Source organism: Onthophagus taurus, chromosome 6 (genome assembly GCF_036711975.1).
Source record: "Onthophagus taurus isolate NC chromosome 6, IU_Otau_3.0, whole genome shotgun sequence".
Classification (NCBI taxonomy): Eukaryota; Metazoa; Arthropoda; class Insecta; order Coleoptera; family Scarabaeidae; genus Onthophagus; species Onthophagus taurus.
In genome coordinates this window covers 19,478,537-19,502,004 of record NC_091971.1, presented here as the reverse complement: position 1 = coordinate 19,502,004, position 23,468 = coordinate 19,478,537, and the positions used below count along the sequence as shown (strand labels likewise).

The 23,468-nt window shown below is 34.5% G+C and overlaps 1 protein-coding gene across 1 annotated transcript in view; it reads left to right on the top strand.

Moving 5' to 3' along the window:
* LOC111414958 (zinc finger protein 3-like) overlaps positions 1-23,468 on the top strand; it is a 101,164-nt gene that overhangs the window by 74,404 nt on the left and 3,292 nt on the right. The window contains exons 2-5 of the mRNA XM_071196465.1: positions 2,965-3,119; positions 3,670-4,475; positions 18,196-18,383; positions 19,663-19,830. Of these exons, the coding sequence (XP_071052566.1) occupies positions 2,985-3,119; positions 3,670-4,475; positions 18,196-18,383; positions 19,663-19,830 (1,297 nt within the window). The 5' untranslated portion in view covers positions 2,965-2,984. The remainder of the gene's footprint in view (positions 1-2,964; positions 3,120-3,669; positions 4,476-18,195; positions 18,384-19,662; positions 19,831-23,468) is intronic.

The window sequence follows — 23,468 nt, the reverse complement described above, 5'->3', positions numbered from 1 at the left end:
CTAGAAGAATACAAAGAGTTCTATCAAGAACAGTTGGAAGCCACGAAGGTCTACGACAGGAAAATAGGCTGTCATGTCTGCTTTTTAACATAGCACTGGAAACGGTGGTAAGAGAGATTGGACTCCGAACATCTCGAAGACCAAGTATACGATGGCAAAGAGTGGCGGTGAAAACATACCAGAACATTTGGAAGTTGGTGGTGATGAAATAGAGCGGTTAAAAGTTTCGTATACGTCAACGAAGAAATATAGAAGAGGATATATGATCCAAGCAAACAAATGCTTCCATGGGATTAAAAACAACTTTACATCTAAACTACCAAGAAAAATTAAATTGGTCCTATACAAGACCTTAATAAGACCAGTACTTACATATGGATCGGAAATATAGACCTTAGTAGGTACACAAAGACCAAGAGGTACTAAGGAGATTCGAACGGAAAGTGTTTTGAAGAATATATGGCGCTTAATGACTACAGCGTTATAACTTCGAGTTGTGTCTTCGGGTCAAGATGAATAGACTGCCAGAGGTGGGCGAGCTTTTACTGACTCCACACAATTTCGTTGCTAACCACAGTTACTAAGATAAATCGCCAAAAAATGTCAATTGAAATGTCATCACTTAGTTTATTTTATTTTAACACTAATGGAAAATTGCATATGGTGATTTACCGTTAGCAACACAGTTAGCAACGAAAATGTTTGGAGTCAGTATAAGCCACAATGGACATAAAGTACCACAAGAATTTTCTTTGATGGCCTTGAACCTGTCGGTACAAGGTCGGTTGGAAGCTGAGGAGATAATTTGTGGAAAAGGACCTGAGAAAGCTGAAGGTCAACGGTTGGAGACGAGCGCGGAATAAACAAGTTTGGAAGGAACTGTTAAGCCAAGTATGATGATGATTATTGAGAATAGAAGCCCATGATTATTAGAACCCCACATTTTTAAGAAGATTATTCACACGTCAGTTTTCAGCTGTACAATTACTTTTGTGAAATTATGATGGAATGATTTAGAAGAATTATTAATTTATTTTGTTATTTTAGTGAACTTAACTGTTTTTTATTCATAAATTCGTTTAAGTAAAATACTTGTTGCTATTATAAAGAAATTGGCTCTTATTTTAGAAATTATACAGAATTCTGTTCTTGTAAGAAATATTTTAGTTGGAGCTTTGTTCACTTTATTCAGCATATCAGGTTGTATATTAACTGATATGAAGCGTTGTCCATTATAGGCAATACATTTTTTTTTCTAGAAAAATTTAGTTAAAATTACATTACATAAATTATGTGTATTATGTGACCTTAAAGATCTATTCTACCCCGATAGATAACATTATCATATTTCATAGTGCAGTCCAATCTCTTAACGAACCTTAATGTCTTGCTCAGTGAAAAGTCATTCAGATCCTTTGGAGAGATAAACTGTGATCCAAAAATCGAGATTCTGATACGATTAACAGTAGGGCAGTGGCATAAAACATCTTCAACCGTGTGTCTTTAATCGGCAGGGCCCATTAGAACTTTAATGCTGCTACGAGCAGATCCTAAAATATTCCCGGGTTTGACAGTAGCAATGTTAATAAACAACTTAGCGTGTCTCATCCAGGAGAGACAGTCCAATCCTGCGTTTGGCCTTCGCAAATGATATACCAACTGCTGGCTCTGGCTCCACAAACGCGTTAGTGCCGTCCTCTCGTGCTAACTCATCTGGCGCTTCATTGCCAGCAACCCCAGAGTGACCTGGGACCCAGTCAGAGAAACTCTGTTATCACAACTCTGTGTGTTTAAAGTTCTTTTATAGTCATTAACCAGAACCAACGCCGGCGCCATTTTCACGGCCTGCAGCACCTGGATAGCGGCTTGACTGTTCGAGAAAAATACTATCATGTTCTTCAACCCTCTCTCAAGAAGGATTTTAGCGCCTGGAATACAGTACAGTACGTACCCAGGCTGTAAGCGTGCTTAATCCGAAGGCTGTATATTCCTGCCCCGACCCCTTCCGGAGTTTTTGATCGATCTGTGAACATGCAAATATCTGCCTGAACCAGAGAATTTTAATTTTTGATCTATGACTGCCTGAAAGGCAGTACAATCTAGTATCAAGCATTAATCACTGGTAGTGATCCCGTTAAATCTGACGGCATTAATAGCACAATATCAGTACTTTTGAGCATACTGCTTAAATCTGTAAATGGTAGTTCTAGCCACTTTCTCTATATGCAAATGCCAAGAAGATAGGCCAAGCAGAACATCCATTGCTACAGTTGGCATTGTGCTTATCGCACCAGAAATTGCCAGTCCAGCTACTCGTTGAATTCATGAAAGTTTGCTGATAACTGCAGTTTGTCGGGCACAGCCACAGAGAGTCTTTCAAGGGTAAGATCCCAATTTTTTTCCACAAAGACTACGACAAATCCACAAGTATAATCTAGCTTCGTTTAAAACTCCTTGCAAATGACCATTTCATGAGACGGGTTTGTCTTTTGACAATTGATTTTCAATCTTTGGGTCAAGCAAGTAATCGCATTTTCTAAAATTTCATTCTTACAACCTACATGTAGCGTAATGAAACACTTACCTTTCTTGTTTTGGCATTTATGGATTTACTTCTATATCATCTTCATTAAGTTGACAATGAACTTGAGAAGTTATTGGTACATTTTGCTCGATACCGCGAACAATTTTCCATGTAATAAACCTTTTCTTCAAGTGTACAAAAACTTTTTATTCTTTAAAAAAACATCATCGAGGTTAACTCGCTGATTGCAGATTATGATTCCCAACCGCTTAAAACTAATAAAACTATTAGTAGTTAGTAATTAATAATAAAAACTGCAGTTAAATATTAAGATATTTCTTCTATTTTAGTTTTTTTCTAACTATCTAAAGTCCATAAGTTTTTTTAATATTTCCCAAAAAGTTTGCATTTTTAATTACATAATTTTTTATTCTTTTCAGATTAAATTGAAAGCATAAAAATGGAACAAGTAATTAAAGAAGGAGCACTAAAATTATTAACATCTGAAGCGACCTGCGATGTCGTTCTAAGCTGCGCTGGACATCGTTTGAAAGCCCACAAAGTAATACTATCGATAGCCAGTCCGTTATTGCAGGTAAATTAACGTTTATTGAATGAATTGAATCATTAAAAGAAAAAGTTAAACAAAATAGGTTTATTATCGATCGTAGTAAAAGTATGCCGTAGCGAATTGAGCATCTCACAGTCATATTAAAGAATGCAATTCAAAGGCAATGTTGAAAGGTGGTCGTCTTCTTCATGATGAGCGCGATCGCGGCCGTTTTCAATTAACCGAGGCGAGATTAAAAACGTTAGATTAGAACTCATAGGAGACGTTTCTAAACCGCAACGGAGCCGTATACGCGACGCGTTGTAATTGCCTTTACTGAAAAGGTGTTTTTACGGTCAACGTAAAAACCATGAAAAAATATCACCAATTTTTATAACCCCAAGCTTTTTTATAGCGTCATTTTAACAATAACCAAATTAAGAGAAAATCTTTTAGTTCAAATTAAGCGATATAAATTTTACAACCGGAGAAAAATGTGTTAATAAAAAATTATTACCTAGTATGTCATAAATTAGCAACAAAATGACTTAACTCGCTAATTAAATTATATGATCGTTAATATTTTATATTTCAGACCATTCTCTTGGAAGAGACTTCAACACCAGCGCTAATCGTTTTACCGGAAGTTGAAACATCAACGATGACATTACTTTTAGATTATATTTATACAGGAAGGGTTCAAGTTCCGCAAGAAAAAATCAAAGATTTCCTCGATGCAGCTTCATTATTAAAGATTCACATTTACGACGAGATTATGTTAAAGTTAAAGTTTTTAAATTGCCTCGATATCAAAGATTTTTCATCGAAAATCGATAAGAAATCAATCCAAACCAAAATCGAAGAAAAACCCTTAAAAAAAGCTTTAAGAAAAGTACCGAATTTGTTACCCATCTCAACCGTTAGAATGAAAAGAACCACAACGGCGTATAAAGGTCACGTTATACCAAGTCCTTGGTGTCCTAGAATCGGTGCTCCTCTAATCGGCGATCCAAGACATGATCCGGTTTTAACAAAAATCCACAAAGAATTTCAGGATTTAAATGACACCAACAACAATAATTTTCAAGTTGTTAATTATGCAAATAAAAAAAGCGGTTTTATTCGATCGGAAATAGGCCAAAGTGAAACCGGTGAAGAAATTTCAAACGAAAACGAAGAAGTTTTGAAGATAAACGAAAATATGTCGAAACATAATGAAGAAGCATCGAGTGTAAATAAGAAAATAGAAGACGATTCAATTAAAATCATTGATGAAGAAATAAATCCGAAAGAAAACGACTTTAATCGTTGTGAATCGAAAAACCAAAAATCTTTTAAACCTTTCAAGTGTGAAGAATGTGGAAAATGTTTTAGTCAATTAAGAAACTATAAATATCACAGGTAACCATAAAATTTTTAAAATATAATCAATTACTATCAAGAATTATTGCGTTACATTAAATTTTAAAAAAATTAAATACCACCTATAAATTATTATGTTTGATATAAGAAATGTTTTTTTATCAAGTTGGGTGTTTCTTCATGACACATTTTCAGAGTACAGTTAATGGCAGAAACGATAATTGACGTTCTAAAGTGTATATAATACGATATATATTTCGGTATCATAACATTTTCAATTCCATACTCAACTTTCCTAATATGTCAAGTCAAGCAAAACTTAAAATTAAAAAATTACAAATTCATTATAAACTATTTGATATTCATCTATTTTTGGGTAATAAATATTGCGTTATAGATGAGGTGTAATGTTGACACAATCTTTAGTTTAAATAAATATTTGAAATTCAAAGTGTCTACTTCAAATTGGTTCCGTTATACCAATTATACTATAAATAAGAAGTATTCATTTTGACGACGCTTTAAAGTATTATAGTCATAGTGCCAACTTTATAGAGCTCTAAATTACATGTTTTTGTAATGATAATAAGTTCTATTTTTCCGTTCTCAAAGTGTTATCAATTTCATAATTTAAGTAAAAAGGCTTTCACGGCCGATATTAATTAAACTAGAACTAACACTAGCACTATCTCAAGAACTAACACTAGACCTAGAATCTTTCGGGTTAAGCCGTGCGTTTTTTGAAAAAATGTTTGACGTTTCGGAGGCCATGTTGCAACCTTCTTCAGAACAAGTTCGAAGTGACGAATTCGTTTAAAATTTGACAATAAATACATGAAAAGGTAATAATTAATAACTAATTAGTGTCTAATTGTCAACTAAGTTGTTTTGTCAAATCCGGGTGGAGAAGGCTTCGTTGAGTTCACCAACATCTTCCATGTGCGGCTGAGTTCCCAGCCATCTTCTCTATTCATGTTATTCCAGCGTTTCTCAACGTTTCAGTATTCGGGCCCCAATTTTCAGTAACAATTTTTATGGCGCCCCCCAACCTTTCTTTTGCGTCATTTGTTTAAAAATTTTGGCAGCAGGCAGCATAAAACGTAATAAACTTAGACGCCATTTGGAAAAACTTCATAGTGAGTACGTTAACAAGCCTCGAGAATTCTTTGAATTAAAATTAGTCATATGAAGAGCAAACATCATTCTTCAAAAAAACTTTGTTTGTGAACGAAAAAGTTTTACTTGCCTCTTACAAAGTATCATATAAAATAGCCAGATATAAAAAGGCTCACACCATTGGTGAAGTCCTTATTCTGCCAGTTGCGATGGAGATTGTAGAAACTATGTTTGGAGGTAATTTTGCCAAACAATTACAATCCATACCTCTTTCAAATGATACTGTTGCCCGCCGAATTGGTGATATAGGCGAAATTGTACAGCACCAGCTTCTCGAAAAGTTTTATGACAAATTGTTTTCGATTCAGCTTGACGACGCAACAAATAGCAATGAAGACGCTCATTTAATTGCCGCTGTCTAGTTTTGTGATCGCATATCGGCACTAGAAGAACTACTTTTCTGCAAACCTATAGAACTCAAAGCAACAGCACTCGCTTTGTTTGATATTTTAATTGATTTTATTAATGAGGCAAACATAGAGTGGAAGAATTGCGTTGGAATATGCACCGATGGTGCTTGTACAATATCTGGAAGATTCCAAAGCGTACAAGCACTTGTGAAACAAAAATTTCCGCAATGTGTCTGGACACCGACCATCAATAGAAAGGCTCTGGTTTCCAAAGAAATGAGTCCTGGTCTCAACAAGTTACTAACGACGGTTGTAACTGTAGTAACTTATATAAAAATGAGACCCGTAAAATCAAGAATCTTTAATGCACTTTGCAAAGATATGGGTGCAGAACATTCGACGTTGCTATTTTATTGTAAGGCCATCGCGTGGGAAATTTCTACAACGTGTTTATGAGTTAAAAGAGGAAATTGCCACTTTTCTAGAAGAGGAAAACCGCCTGGAAGCCAAAAAGTTTCGAGATGCTTTATTTGTGATGAAATTGGTTACATATTCGAGAAATTAAATACCCTAAATCTACAACTCCAAGGAGCAAACACACATATGTTGGATAGCAGTGATAAAGTTAGTACTTTCTGTAGAAATTTGGAGCTGTGGAGCAGAAATGTAAAACAAAAAAAACTAGAAATGTTTGCAAATGTGAATGAGTGTGTCAAAACATACAAGGAAGAAGAACAGTATGTGAAAGTTGTTTTTGTAACAATAGAAAGTCATTTAGCCATGTTGGCACAGAATTTTGAAAAGTATTTTCTTGCTGACGACAAATTGGTAGCAAGTTACGAGTGGGTTAGGGATCCATTTCGAACTACTCACGAAGGTCTCTCAACTGCAGAAGAAGAAATCTTCATACACTTTACTGCAAGGGGCGAAATTTAGTAATAGAGAGAATTTAGTAATAAAACTGTCTTTGAATTTTGGACGGGAGTGGATGATGCATTTTCTCCACTGAAAACAAGAGCATTTCGTATATTGTTGCCATTTTCAACATCCTACCTTTGTGAAGCCGGATTTTCTGCGGTGGCTGCTTTAAAGACAAAATATAGGACTCGACTGAATATAGACCAAAGAACTGAGAGTGGCTATTTGTAATATAAAACCTTCTTTTGAAAAACTTTGCTGTGCGAGACAGGCCCAAGGGAGTCACTAATAATTATAATCATTACAGCTACTTTTAATTTAGTACTGATGAGTCTATTATTAGTTTCATTTGGCATTTGACAATACCTACTGATACAATCATATTTATAGTAATTAAATACATTAGATACATTTTGATGTGTTGGCGCCGCCCATGTAGAATTATGACGCCCCCCTAAGGTTGAGAAACGCTGTGTTATTCCCATGCTGACGAATCTCTATCGCCTCTCTCGTCAATCTTTGGTTTCTTGCTAGCACTTTGGTTTTTTCGAACACTATGCTGTGTCCTCCTTTGTGGCAATGCTCTGCGACTGCAGATTGATGGATCTTCCTTAGTCGGACGTCTCTTTCGTGTTCCTTGATGCGGCACTCGATGTTACGTCCAGTTTGGCCAACGTAATATTTCCCGCAACTGCAAGATAGCCGATAGACTCCCGCTCCCTTTAATGGCGGTAGTTTGTCTTTGGTTATCGGAAGAGCGCTTTGTATTTTGATGACCGTACCATATCGTACCACGATATCATTCTTCTTCAGACGACTCGCAATTCGCTCCGTCACACCTTAAACATAAGGAAGACAGATAAAACCGGCTGGTGTCGTACTTACCGAGTCATCCTTCTGTTTGTGTGGTTTGGTGGATCGTCGGATATCTCTGATCGTGTAGCCGTTCTTTTGCAGCACATCTTCTCTTAATTCTTCTTTTCTTAGGTTCTCTTTATCTCATATCCTCTCTGTTCGCTGGAATAAGGCTTGAATCACGGACCTCTTCTGTTGTGATTGGTGGTGGGATGAAGCCTGCAGGTACCTATTCGTATGTGTCTTCTTTCGATATGGGAGTATATCGAAATATCGTTCCATGCCCCTATCAGTCTTCCTAGTGACTAACACATCCAGGAATGGCAACTGTTTTGCATTTTCTGTTTCCATGGTAAATTTTATCATGGGGTGCTGTGAATTGAGGTGGTCTAGTTGCTCTTTTCCATGTTGCCAGATCACGAAAGTGTCATCGACGTAACGGAGCCATAGCTTCGGTTTCCAAGGACTATTCTTTAGCGCTTCCTTTTCAAACATCTCTATGTAAAAATTGGCTATCACAGGAGACAGAGGTGATCCCATGGCTGCTCCTTCACATTGCTCGTAAAATTCCCCCTTCCAGCTGAAATATGTCAGGACATACTTGGGCAAACCCTCCGGGATGAGTTTCTGGCGAAGCCCATCCACGACATCCTTGACTGGTACTCTGGTGAATAGAGATTCCACGTCAAAACTTACCAGCATATCCTGAGGGTCTAGCTTCATACTCCTAATTGATTCTACAAAATGTGTGGAATCTCTGACATATGACTCTGTTTTACCTGTAAAAGGAGACAGAATCTTGGAAAGGTGTTTTGCTAGTTGATAGGTGGGAGAATTTATGGCACTCACAATAGGGAGTAGTGGGACGTCTGGTTTATGGATTTTGGGTAATGCATATATCGTTGGTGGTACTGGAGCCTGTACGAATAAGCTTTTCTGTTGATCTGCTGGGATTTCTGTCGATTTTACCAGTTCTTTCATCTTCCTTACTATCTTCTCGGTTGGGTCCTTTTTTATTTTCTTATAGGTGGCTGGGTCCAAAAGGCTCTTGATCTTCTCGTCGTATTCCTTTCTGTCCATAACCATGGTCGCATTCCCCTTGTCCGCTGGTAGGATGATAATGTCTGGTTTTTCCCTTATCTTTCGTAGTGCTCTTCTTCATTTTTTCAAAAAACACACGGCTTAACCCGAAAGATTCTAGTTCTAGGTCTAGTGTTAGTTCTTGTGATATTGCTAGTGTTAGTTCTAGTTTTAGTTTAATTTCATAATTGTATGTGTAAGCGGATATCATCACTTTTGCTATAAATTTATGGACTGATTTTATGGATGAGGTTTTTCTGATCTTATACCATCGGAAAAGTAGCAATTATTAGGTATTGTGAAGAAGTGAAATCTAACTTCTGTTAAATCTGACCTGTTGTTCTATTGTATTCTGAATTCGTGACTGAAGTATGACTTGTGATGTGTTCTTCCAGCTGTCCTTCCATCCTTTGGATGGTCTTCCTAGCGTTCGAGTGCCGCCTGGTTTTTCCTCTCATACTAAAGGCGATAATCTGCTTTCATTCCTCCTGTTCTTCTTTGCCTCCTCTATCTTACAACATCTAGTATACCTACCACATTGTTTACTGGTATTTATATAGCCCTTACATATTCCTGCTGGAGATATCCAGTTCAAGAAATTTGAACTGATTGACATTTTCGCTGGGCTTATCTACTTGTCACAACATTTATTTGGCGATGTATATGTATAGACATGTTCAGCTGTCTTACTTGATACAATTTAAAGAACTGTCTTTGCAGATTACCTTCCATTTCTGCCATGATTGCTGCATTGTCTGAGTAGCAAATACTGACTTATTCTATAATCCAAATTCAACAACGACACATCCTATATAATTTTCGTCCATAATCATGTTACCTGTCTTTAAGATTTCGATTACTTATACAATATTGGACGGAGTTCCACAAGCCTTCGTTGTTACTTTTAGCTATTTGATAATAAATAAAGCGCCTGTTGTTGACGTATTTTTTCTAAATCCTTGTTGCTCTTCTCTATTTTCAATGTGTAATACTTTTGCCAATATTTATAGGTATTTGTGATGAGCTCAAAAGACGGTTATATAAAATCAACAATTTTCCATTGAGGTCTTTTCCTCCGTAACTTAAAAGTTTGTAGTAGAAAAGATACCTACTTTTCTACTCCCACTGCTTTTCTATTTTTATACAAGCTCTTCTTCACTCATTATTATTTTTCTGTTGTTTGCTATTCTTCTATTTTAACGGTTTCTTCAGTATTGATGTTTTTAGCGAGATGTCTTTTGCTTGTACTTATTCTTCTGTGCTCAATGGTATATGTAATTGGTAACTTTTGCGCCAGCGATCTCTTTTAATGGCCTTGATTCTTGAGTTAACTTTAATTCTAGTCTCCACATATATGGTGAGTTAGTCTTCTGTTGATGAATTTTTGTAACCTTATAAAACCGCAAGAACATTTTCTTGTAGTAACAGAAAAAGGAAAATTGCTTTAAAGAAATATTAATTTTAATCCATAACTTCGTAATTTTTGTAAACTATAAAATTTCAATCTCTAATTAAGACGAGATCAATACAATGTTGGATGATGAGATGTGAATGTGAGATGTGAGAATGGAAAATGTACGATTTCGTCTAATTAAGCCGACGTCACTTACAACACTGATACCGCACTGATATAACATTAGATAACAGAAATTGTAGCACCTCAATCGCATCTGACCTTGGCTTAACTTACATTGAAGAATATACTGTAACGAGGTCGCTTGTGGCCGAGACGCTACACTTAATACCATATCAAGCCAATAATGGACAGCAGATATAGCCCGATTAAGTCGAAATTGTTGCAACGCCTAGGTACCAAGTGACCTCAGGTTAACTTAGATCGAACAATGTATTATAATATCTGGTCGTCGATGTCGCTTGCTGAAAAAGTACTACCTTTGATATCATATCGATACAAAAGAATAACACATATTATGGCTATACACAAGTTTCTCGATTACTCGTTAGCGGAACCACGGTTCGGAATGGTTATGATATTTATGTTAATTTTACGTTTTCCTATAACTCCAAAAGTAGCTTGTTGTATACAAGTTTTAATTTGTTGCCAACTTTCTACTTCACAATTGTCTGTTATGTCAATATTTTACAGTTTGAGCGATTTCAACAGAATGGTAACATAGTATCTCCTCATACATGCATCCTGGCATTCTTTTTATTAAGTCTTGAAACTGAACGCAGACTTATGCCCAAAACTGTATTTTGTAATAAAAAGTATTTTGCCTGAAGATTTTGAAAGGTAGAGTCGAAGATGAAAAGACCTTAACCACAAAACTATCTTTTTCTCCTTGAAATATCATGCATCTTCTTCTTCCAGAGTGCCGATCTTTTAGTAATCACACACTCCAAACATATGAGTTACAGCTAATAGATTTATAATACAGACATAAATCTCGATCTATTCCATCAATTACTATTCAATCTGTTCCACATACTCCAAGCCTTTCTCAATTCTCACATTTAGGAGGATGTTATTTGTTACATTTTGGCATGAACAAAGCAGGCGTCATGCTTAATTAAGCACGCTCCCTCGAACTTTCTATTAGTATTGCTATTTTCTATACGTTTATTTATACGCTTTTTAATTAGCTTTTAATAATTAGTTTTTTTTATTATCAATCTTAATGTATCAGACGTAGAAAAACTCAAAACTTGTTTTATGTTATAATAAGTTTATTTGTTTCTTTTCGAGTAATTACTTTGTGCGCATTAAACTTTTCTTTAGACTTTACTTTCCATTTTTCATCCATTACTTTCACAACATTTTTTATCAATCCTATATTGTTAGTAATTCATCCGTTATCGGACAAACATAGAAAACGATTACTTTTATATGTGCAGATACCTTACGTTATGTATTTGTTGTTCGATATTTTCATAAGTACCTATTTCCTAAGTTTACCTATTTCCTAAGTACCTATTTTTCTGCATAAGAGCAACATTGATTGCTCTTATGGAGTAAAATAGGTTTCAAACATCCTTTCAACTGATGAATGCTCAACTCCGTAATCAAAAAAAAAATAACAAAAATTTAAGCTTTGAAAATGTTCAACAATTTAAGACTCTGCTTTATTATTTGCGAATCAGAATAAAAGTAATTTGTGGGAAGTCAGTAATGTTGTCATCAATATGTAACACAGCCACTAAACGACAAAATGTAACACGACTTCTAAGGCCAACACCGTATAACATTCTACAAATGTTAAACTAAAACTAGAACTAACACTATCACTATCACTAGAACTAACACTAGACCTAGAACTAGAAACTTTCGGGTTAAGCCGTGCGTTTTTTGAAAAAATGTTTGACGTTTCGGATGTCATGTTGCAACCTTCTTCAGAAACAAGTTCGATGAAGTTCTATAAATGTTATTACTTATACAGGGTGTCAGATAAAACATCCCAAGCTGTAACTCTGTCATTTACATTCCGATTTTCATGAGCGAGGTATCAAATGAAATGGTTTGGTGAATACTATGATTCATGCTACAAATAAGTTTTTTCCCCACCCACTTCAATAAATTTATTAACCCTTCTAATAAAACTTTCTTTACATCTTAAAAGGTTTTCTTGGCTACTACTTCTGCATGCATTTCTTATCCGCTCTTTCATGTTTTCTGACGTAGTCGGTACTTCGCGATAAACATTATCTTTAAGGACGCCCTACAAAAAAAAATCAAGAGGTGTCAAATCAGGTGATCTGGCTGGCCAGGAAATCGGACCTCCCCTTCCAATCCATCGCATGATGCCGATCTAAAGCTACACGTGCAATATGTGAAAAATGTGCTGGATCATTTTGCAGCCACATATTTTGTCTTGCTTCCCTGCTCATATCTACAACTAACGTTGGTAAGACGTCATCTAAAAAATTTCGGTATTTCTCCCCATTCAGCATACCATCAATAAAGTATGGACCGATCAATTTATCACCAATTATGCGACACCAAATATTAACCGACCAAGGTCGTTGATGTTCTACTTCACGCAACCATCTCGGATTTTCAACGCTCAAATAGTGCATGTTATGTCTATTGACTTCTCCTTTGTTTGTAAAAGACTCATCCGAGAATAGCACGTTACCCAAGAAATTGACGTCCAACCGCATTCGTTCTTGTGCCCATTGACAAAATATTAATCGATTTTCAAAATCACCTCCATAAAGCTGTTGATGCAATGAAATGTGATATGGGTGATACTTGTTGCGCTTTAATATTCTTAAAATGCTGGTCTTCTAGCTAATACCGCAATTTCCTTTTCTTCCGTAGTTACAGTTGCTCGTCGAGTTCTTTTTCTTGATTCCACATTTCCAGTGTTAGTGAAATCATCACAACTCTGTAAAAGATACTTCTCGAAGGCGTACTTCGATCAGGAAAACGTTCTTGATACAAAGTTATACTATCAGCAACTTTTCTGCCACTTTCTCCATAAATAAAAATCATTTCGACTTTTTCTGCCACACTTAGAGTATCCATGATTTAATGACTTAGTTGACCACTTTGTAAAACGATGAAATGAATTCAGAATTTGTTGCCAAACAGTTTTTATTTTAAAACAATTCAACCAATTAAGTATCTGAAAGCGATATTCTGAAAATGCCGACATAAGCAGATCCACGAACTCTTGTTTTTTATGCGTTATTCTATTATCAAATTGACAAAGGCGGAGAAATGTCGGAACCTTTTAGACCTCTTTCCAAAGGTATTTCCGACCAGCCAGGTCACCCGATGTACCTCTTCTGAATTTTTTTTGTTGAGCATTCTTAAATAGTATTCGAAGAATTAAGAACTAAACACAATGTATCGAAGCGGGTAGGAAAATGTTTAAAAATTCATAAATCTTATTTGTTCTTGCTAGATTATAAACGTTAGGTAATTGTTTCTGAAGAAGTTTCAATTTTTTTTCAAAAGATGGTGGTTTTGCCAGTACAACGGCAAAACCACACAGTAAATTTTTTTATTTTTTAATTACTTTACTTTATATCCACAGATTCAGATTTTTCGATAAAATATTTAAGGTGCCATTTAAAAAATAGATCGTGACCTTTATATAACCTTGAAAATAAGGTCAAGGTCAAAAAATGTTATCGCTTTCATCGCTTGTCTCACGTTAAATGGACCATCCTGTATATTACTATATAAGCTCAATAATGAAAGAACTATAACAAACAACAACAAACTTTTATTAGAAAAGAAAAACATTTTGTTATTACCAAAATTAATCTTGATTTTTAAACTATTGTACCATTTATGTGCACTTACTAAAGTCTTGTATTATGTCAATCAAAACTATACATTTTCTGCCAACAGTTTTCAACGATTTTGTGCATTTATTTTGTTTGATGTTCATTCTTCCTTTATTCAGTACTTGTTTATATTCACTCTCGTTTCTTCAAATCCAGTACCATATTATACTTGATTCTTCGGATTCTATGTTTCAGCCTATCTTGAAACGAATTATTACAATTACTCCATAGTATATAGTCTAAAATTAATATTGACAGCATAAATATGCCTATTGCATTCATGCAGATAAGTTAACTGTTAAAAATCGGTCTCTCTCAGATAAAGTTATCACACCAAATTGTTTAACCTTTTATGCTCATAACTTGTATGGGTTTATGTGTTTTTGTTACTCAATTCCAAGAATCATTGAATTAGAAACGTCTTACGGTGTTCGAACTTAACGGTAGATAACGTTTAAAAGAAAACTTTTCTTCTTTCTTCACATAACTGAAATAGTATGCGTATTGCGTCAATCCAATAAAATCTCAATAAGGAACTTTACTAGTTTTTTTCTAATTATTCCGCTAAAACTGTCCGTTGGTGTATTTTCATCGTCCGACTTTTCCGTTTTGTTACTTCTAATTTTTGCTGCAAACTCAATATTCTGCACCTTTTATTAAATAAGTTCTCTATCACTGCTATTATACAAGTACAAATAGTTCAAATTTGTGTAAGATAAGATCGGGTAAATGTAGCCAGAAATTTAAAACTTCAATTTTAAAGCATGAATAAATTGGAATTATTGGTCTTCATTTAAATAAGATTGAACTGTGGGGAAAGTGCACCATAATCACAAACTATGATTCACTCTACATGGACAAGCAATTATCAACTCAGTGATACATTTGTGCTGAGAAGTTTTCAATTCAATCTGTAAGTAGTACAATTTAAACAGCTGTTTTTGTCCGCATAAGAAATACTCACTCATTTTATAATCCAAATTCCACAACGACACCTCCTATATAATTTCGTCCATAATCAGGTTAAACAGGAATGCCCCCTTGTGTAATTCCGCATGGTATCGGAATGTTTATTATATCGGTGCTTACCTGTTTTACTACTTGTAATTTTTGTTGCAAACTCAATTGGGGCCCTAATATGAGACACATCAACATCTAGATATAAGTTCTTAAAATATTAATTTGTTCTTCTATCTTAAATATTCTACTTATAATCTGCTGGTTTTAAATCTTTATTATACATATCCCAAACTGTTATGTTGGGATCATATCTGCACCTTTTGTTAAATAAGTTCGGGATCACTGCGATTATACAAGTACAAATAGTTCGAATTTGTGTAAGGTAAGGTGTGGTAAATGCAGACCAGAAATCTAGAAGTTCAATTTTAAAGCATAAATAAATCGGAATTATTTGTGTCATTCAAGTAAGGTTGAACTGTAGGGAAAGTGCACCATAACCACAAACTATGATTCACTCTATATAGACAATTAATTACTAACTGAGTAATACATTTGTGCTCAGCAGTTGTATACTTATAATAAAAATATTATTGGCTTGGATGGACTTGCCACAAAAACGCATTTAAAACACCTTACCTTAACAAAAATTGTGTAAATTTGGGTAATTAATATTGGCATTGCCAACTCGTCCTCCCCAGAAGATGAGGTCTAACATTTTGACCATCGCTTTGGTAGTCTTCCATGTTATCTTTTTCCTACTAGGTTATTCAGTTAGCCGTTTTTAACGAATCTTCCATTTTTTTATATGTTTGTCCCAGAATCTTCGTCTCTGTCTAACCCATTTTCCAATGTCCTGTATTGCGCATTGTTGTCTGATATCTTCGTTCCGTATTCTTAGTATTTGAGCAATCCTAATAATAATAATAATAATAAGCTTTATTTCCATCTTTACAAAAATGCACGGAAAACGTCAAATAATATTCAAACAGTCTGATTTAATCTACTGTAATGGTTCCAGAAAAAAATTATTTATCGAATACAAGTTTCGTTCTAAAAGATGTTGTTTGAGATAGCTTTTGAATCCCGTGGATGGCTTTATTTTCAAACTATCAGGTAGATGGTTGAAGACCTTAACACAAAAATGAACAGTACTTTTTTGTATCTTAGTATACTGCGTTTTAGGTGGAAGTAAATAGACATTTTCTACTCCACGTGTAACATAACAGTCTTGTTGTTCATATTTTTTAAAGAAAGTATAGTTATTTTTTATAAACATTACGGATTCAAGAATCACTAACGACGGCATTGTCAGAATTTTATAATATTTAAAAAAGGGTTTACACGATTCCCTCATTTGATGTCCGAAAACTGCTCTCAAACATTTCTTCTGCGCTATGAAGATACGACTTAAATCAACCGAATTTAACCGTAATACGCACTTGTAGCCGCTTGCACTGAAACTACCCGCGAAATAGTTCTCAACGCATAGCACGCCCGACTTATCTTGATAGCTAAATCGTTAATATGCTGTTTCCATGAAAGATTCACATCAATTTTAACACCCAAGAACATCACCTCTTCTGCACGGGTAAGTTGTTTGCCATTGAATTGCAAATTGATGTCACAGTTGGTCGCTGCAGCACTCCCAATCATCATAATGTTTGTTATTTCAATATTAAGTTGAAGATTGTTGTTAGAAAACCAGTTATACAGTAAATTGAGGTTATTTTGTATTTGTGCTGACAATTGTTGTTCCGTTTTCGCAGTTGATACTGTAGTAGAGTCATCCGCGAATAATATTAGTAAATCATCAATTACTTCAGGAAGTTCATTGATGTATAAAAGAAATAGAAACGGTCCCAATATCGATCCTTGCGGCACTCCTTGTAGAACCCGTACCCATTTTGATGCTAGTTCATTTCCTTTTTAATCATAAGCGATAACACACTGTTCCCTGTCTGAGAGGTAAGATCTGAACCACTCTAGCGCAATACCTCGAATTCCCATTGCTTCCATCTTCATTAAAAGCGTGTCGTGATGAACACTATCAAACGCTTTGGTTAGATCCATCATTATGCAACCGGTAAATTCGTTATTGTTTATTCCAGTTAGAATTTTTTCCATCAACTGAAAAATTGCTCTGGTTGTAGATCTACCCTCAATATAGCCATTTTGTGACTCATTCAGTATTTGATTTTTGTAAATGTAGCTGATGAGACTTAAACATCAGTACTATCTTTTCAAAAACCTTCGCAACATTAGGTATTAAAGCGATTGGCCTATAATTCGAAAAGTCTGAATTGTCACCTTTTTTTATACAATGGCCTTACTAAGGTTATTTTCAGGTGGTGTGGATAAGTTGCAGAACCAAATGACTGGTTTATAATACTACTTAAAGGTTCAGCAAGATAATCGACGCAAGCTTTTAGAACAGAGATCGGAACTTCGTCGTAACCAACTGCAGACGTATTATTTAAATTTAATTATGTTTTCATCCATTATCACTTATTTAATTATTTAGACAAATAAAATGATCATATACAAAGTGATATCTTATATTTAATTTTTGTCTTGACCGGTTTCGGTAATTAAAGTACCATCTTCATAAGATACGTCAAATTATTACTTAAAACTTAACTTTTAAGTAATAATTTGACGAGTATAATACTTGGGAATATATTCATCGAGTTAGTAGAGCATTTAATAAATAATAAAACACAAGATCATTAGAAAACAATTATTAATGCCATGAAAAATAGTAAGAACGTTAGACCAGAGATAATTAAACTAAAACTAGAACTAACACTAGCACTATCACTAGAACTAACACTAGACCCAGAACTAGAAATTTTCGGGTTAAGCCGTGCATCTTTTGAAAAAGTGTTTGACACTTCGGATGCCATGTTGCATCCTCTTCAGAAATAAGTTCAAACTGTGATCCGAAATTTTCTACTTCTAGGTTTAGTAATAGTTCTAGTTTTAGTTTGATAAACCAATGGATAAATATCATTTAGGAGCAAAACGACGACTCCTAATTGTCTATGGTCGGTAAAATTATTAAAGCTACCAGTTCATTGTGTTTAAAAATTATGTAACGCAATCATTATTGATAACAAACATTTAAAAAAATGTTATCAACTAAAAATAACAATTTTTTCATTTAGATCGATTCATGAAGGTACAAAAGAATTTTCAGCTCGATGTCCAGAATGTGGAAAAACATTCAACGATAAAGGTTACTTAAGCAGTCACATGAAAATCCATCGGGATCGTAAAGAATACGGATGTCCACATTGTCCAAAACGTTTCAATCAACGCGTCGCGTACAACATGCACCTGAGGATACACACGGGTGAGTTATAAAACATTTTTTTTTTGTATAGGTGTTCCACATATGAATATGAAATAGATTTTATGCTTTCGCAACCTGATTTTTTAATATATCCTGATTGTATCGCCTAAGAAGTGACACGCTTTTTTTAGAAACTGATTGATACGACTAGATTTTTTTACCGTTCTTTATTGTATGGTAAAATGTAGGAAGTTTTAAATTTTAAATTAATTGAATTTAAATTAAAATATAAAGATTGTTAAGAATTCATTGTAAAAATGTAAAGGTGATTAATAACATAAATTCCGTTGTTTATTTTTTTGTTTATTAATAACTTTTTTCTTATTAACTTGATGTGATGGTCATTGAATGTGTAAAACTACTACTTCCTAGATACGCATCAAAAACGTCCATCATTTTGCATAATGGCTCCACTTTTTCACATGCATAGCGGACGAAACAGGGCAAATTTCCCTAATAACATGTCCATATACATAGGTAGTCGTCGTAGTAAACGGTAGTCGTCCAGTTTTCTTTTTTTACTAATAAACAAAAAGCCTAGCTATTACTAGATTCCGTTAGAACGCTTAGTTATACTTTGAATTGGCGTCCAACATAATACATAATGCAAAGGAAAGCCTACGAAAACGGATAGCCGAGGAAATTAATGTAATCTGTTTCTGCGGAAATAGGGATTAATTAATGAACTATTAGCAAATACATAAATCTAACATTCAGATTGTTAGCGAAAGCATATAAACGAAGAAATACAGTTTTTCATGTTAGATTAGATTTATAGCGAACAGCGACAAAGTAACTGAACTAGTTTTTTTAAACGATTTAGAAGGCGGTGTTGATTTACATTTATATTACTGTAAAAACAACCAAAAAAAAGGTTAGATAGGTATCAACGCGTTGTTTAAGATGTGAGAAAGTCCAAAGAAGAAATGACATCTTAACGACTTTGCTTTGAGAAAGTAAAAGAAAACCGCGATAAATCAGTTCTTGTTTGAGTAGATAATATTAATGTAATGAAACATCGAATAACCACCCAACTCGTCAATTTAACCAAAAGAAACTCAATCTTGTAATCAATAACGTTAGTTATTCCTTTTAGGAAAAACGTATTCCTTGCTAACAAGAAGCGCACAATCATTAAACCTTTAAAGTTATATCCAACGTCCTCTCGTAAACAGAACGTAGGTAACGAGAATTTGTATGCCATTTAAAATCGTTATGTTTTGCAATTCTCGTTAGTCGATCATTGGATAATAATTTACCATTTTTTTTTAATTATTAGGTGTAAAACCACACGAGTGTACTATTTGTGGTAAAACATTTTCTCGAAAAATGCTTTTAAAACAACACCAGAGAGTCCACACCGGGGAAAGGCCCTATTCTTGCCCAGAATGCGGAAAAACCTTCGCGGATCGGTCCAACATGAGTCTGCACGCAAGACTTCACACAGGTGAGTGTATTAACAACTTTGCGGCAGTCGTTTCGACGGCGCGGCGAATAATTAATCTTCCAACGTCCGGACCGTTCTCATTGTCCCGACGCTAATGTTCCACATCCGATTGCCCTCCAAGAAGAAAAGAAAAGGAAGTCAACACGATCTATCTATTTCGCATGATTCGTTACGCTGCATACAATTATATCTTGGTATACACAAGCATTACTCATAACATTTTTGTGTTGAAATTGACAGTTAAAATTGTATCAAAAATAGACTAATTGATTAAACTTTCTTTATGTTAAAGAAATCTTAGGTCTAGAGATGAGAAGATGAAAGTGTTGACGTTTAACCAATATTAGTTATTCATGTCAATGTTATCTATGTAATAGTGGTAGTTCGTGGAAAAGGTGAAAGGTAATATCAATCTGATTTACCATTACGTTATAGGTCAAGCAGGTACAATAAAAAATAATTGTAAGTTACAAATCTGCCTGTTAGAAGGGAAAGCTACAGGTCAACCTGGATTTACAAATTGCAGATAAACCTAAAGAGTAGATACTCCGGATAAAAATAACATAGAAGATAATTTTGAAAAACTACTGCGAATTTCTTAGTCGTATTTTCAAAAAAAACTATTTAACTTTTAGACACATAAACTGTAGTTTACTGTAGTACAAGTAATCTGGCAGTCACTAATTCGAGACGTCCAGTAATCCGGTATTTTGAAAGAAATAAGAAGACTCTCACGGAAGATAGTATACGATAAAAAGCATTAGTTTTTTACGAGAAAATCTATAAGAATAAAGAATTTAAAGCAAGTGACGGCTGGTTTCAAAAATGTAAGGTAAGATATGGAATTAGAATATTGATCGTAACGGGAGAAAAGCTGTCTTGTAATGAGGCAGCTGTTGCTTCATTTATCGAACAGTTCAGAAAAAAGGTGCATGATCTTAATTTAACTTCTGATCAAGTCTACAATGCCGATCAAAGTAGATTGTTCTGGAAAGTTTTACCAAACAAAACATACGTTTCCAGAGAAGAGCGAGAAATACCAGGGAGGAAAGTTTCCAAGAATAAAGTTACCATTATGCCTTGTGCCAATGCTAATGGTACGCATAATCTCAAGCTTTTATTGATAGGGAAAGCGAGATCACTTAGGGCATTTAAAAATGCTGATCTTCCACTCGTATATAAAAACCAAAGCAAAGCATAGGTAACCAAAGAAGTATTCGTAGAATGGTTTCATAATGATTTTGTCCCTGAAGTACGACGTTTTTTGAAGAGCAAAAATCTTCCGCCGAATGCACTTCTTATTTTAGACACCGCACCTGCACATGGGCCTAATGAAAATTTAGCTTCATGAGATGGTCTCTCCTAATTGCACACCTCTGCTTCAGCCTATGGACCAGAATGTGATCTAAATGATAAAGGCTAATTACAAAAAAAAATCCTGGTCAATGCTGTTTTGCGAGAAGATGATGTCGCTAAAACGTAAAAAAATATGAATTTAAAAGATGCCGTATTCACCGTGACTGAGGCTTGGAATAGTGTACCTGATAGAATAATACAATCATCTTGGAAAAAGTTTTGGCCATCATTAAATAACAATGAAGTAGAAAGTGAATGGGATTTAGAAGACGAGCTCTCAATTACAGAGTTGAAAAGTATGCTAAAAAATCAAGAAGAAAAGTCAAACTTCAGAAAGGAAGATATAGACGAGTGGTTTGCAGAAAATTATGATTACATTAATAAATAAAGTGATCAGTAATGAATCAGACAATGGTAATGTAGAAGAGGTTGCCTCCAAACTTCAAGTGAAATTTAATTAAAAGTAAATTTTAAAACGCAATAGATATCATTATCCTTTGGGCCGAAGACAATAAACAATCTGCAGATATTCTACTAACACTGAGGAAATTGAAAGAAAATACACTCCATAAAATCTATTATTGTAAAAAACAGTCAACAATTGACAAATTCCTTAATATGTCATTAACAAATAACATGTAAATAACATAATCATTTCTTTTTATAACTATTTTACATTTAGTTTCCAATAATAAACGATTTAATACAGTATTGGCCATTATTTTGTTTGTTTTCTCTTATAGTAAAACTTTTTTCTCGATAATATGCAGTAGTCCGGCACATTCGGTAATCCGTCGTAATCTAGATTATTGAGCTTGTACTGTACTTCTTTCTTATACTTTGCTTTTTCTATCAAGTCGAAAAACCGATCACGATAAGAAGCTCCTGGTTCTGGAAATTTATACACATTTCTGACAATTATATTGATTGTTTTGGACAAACCAGTTATGAGAAAATGAATGTAATAATATATATATGCAATGATGAGTTCAATGCTTCCATTTATAGTGGTTATTTCATCATACATTCATGTACAAAATTTGCTTTCACCTATTTTTTCACGAAAATAGAAACATCAGGTATTAAAGATATTACTGGAGAACATAAGTCAGGCGGCCGAAGAAGCACTGGAAAAAGAACAGTCAAATTACGTCATGATAAAGATAAGTCGTGGTTCACAGCACTAGCCAACAAAAGAAAAGAAGCTCACTTAACATACAGAGCCAACAAGTCACCCAGGCACTACATAAAATATATGGAAATCAGAAACAGAGTAAATAATAGAATATGGGAAATAAAAAGAGAACATTGGGATAACTGCAGCAGAGGAATGGAAGATGATCTAAATGGAACACAAAAGAGCAAATGGAAAATGCTCAGAGCAGCAAAAAAGGAAATAAACGAGACAGTACAATTAAATAAAACCTCCGCAGATAAGTGGAAATGCTACTTCATGGACCTCTATACACAAAGCAGAGACCAACAACCTGAAAAGTAACATACATTGCGACGAGAAGATACAATAAACTTCGCCGAAGACATACAAATTATAGTAGAAAGGTGTTCAGTGAAATGAAACATCTCAAAAATGGCAAAGCACTGGACTTAAAGGTAGCTGACTGGTTCCAGTAGAGGTTTCGTATGATACTAAGATCTCCGTGTCGTCCAAAACCTCCATCATCTTTTCGTGTCGTACCTTATCGAATGCCTTCTTGTAATCAACAAAGCAGGCGAAAACGTCAAAATTCTACTTGTACCTACTCCTTGCATAAACTCAAACTGTGTGTGTCTTCGCATCGTATGTATATTCTCCAATGGATGACTTTAAAAGATAGCTTTAAAGTATGACTCATGCTAAATAAAGATATATGCATACAAATATTTCTTTATAAAATTAAATACAAAACTTGCTTGGTAATGAAATAGGTTATTGAGGCTTTATTGTTTCTGCAAATATTAAATCTGCTAAATAAATATCTTGTTTGTACTTTTTGTTTAAGCACTTTTCGTTGTAAATACAAGTAGGTATTACAAGTGTTCTGGTTCAGTTAATCTTGCAGTTATTTTTTTATTTCTCCACTTAACATGTTCTTCTTCTTTAGCTTTATCACTTTTTATTGTATCACGTCTCTATTTACTATAGTTTCTTATTCTTTTTTAATTTAATTTTTTTTACCACTTGTTACGGTATCTATGTGCAAACTCCGTACATTATCCGTGAAAAACTATAAGCGATAGATAAAAATTATGTGATTAAAAATTGTTGATATTGAACCAAGAAC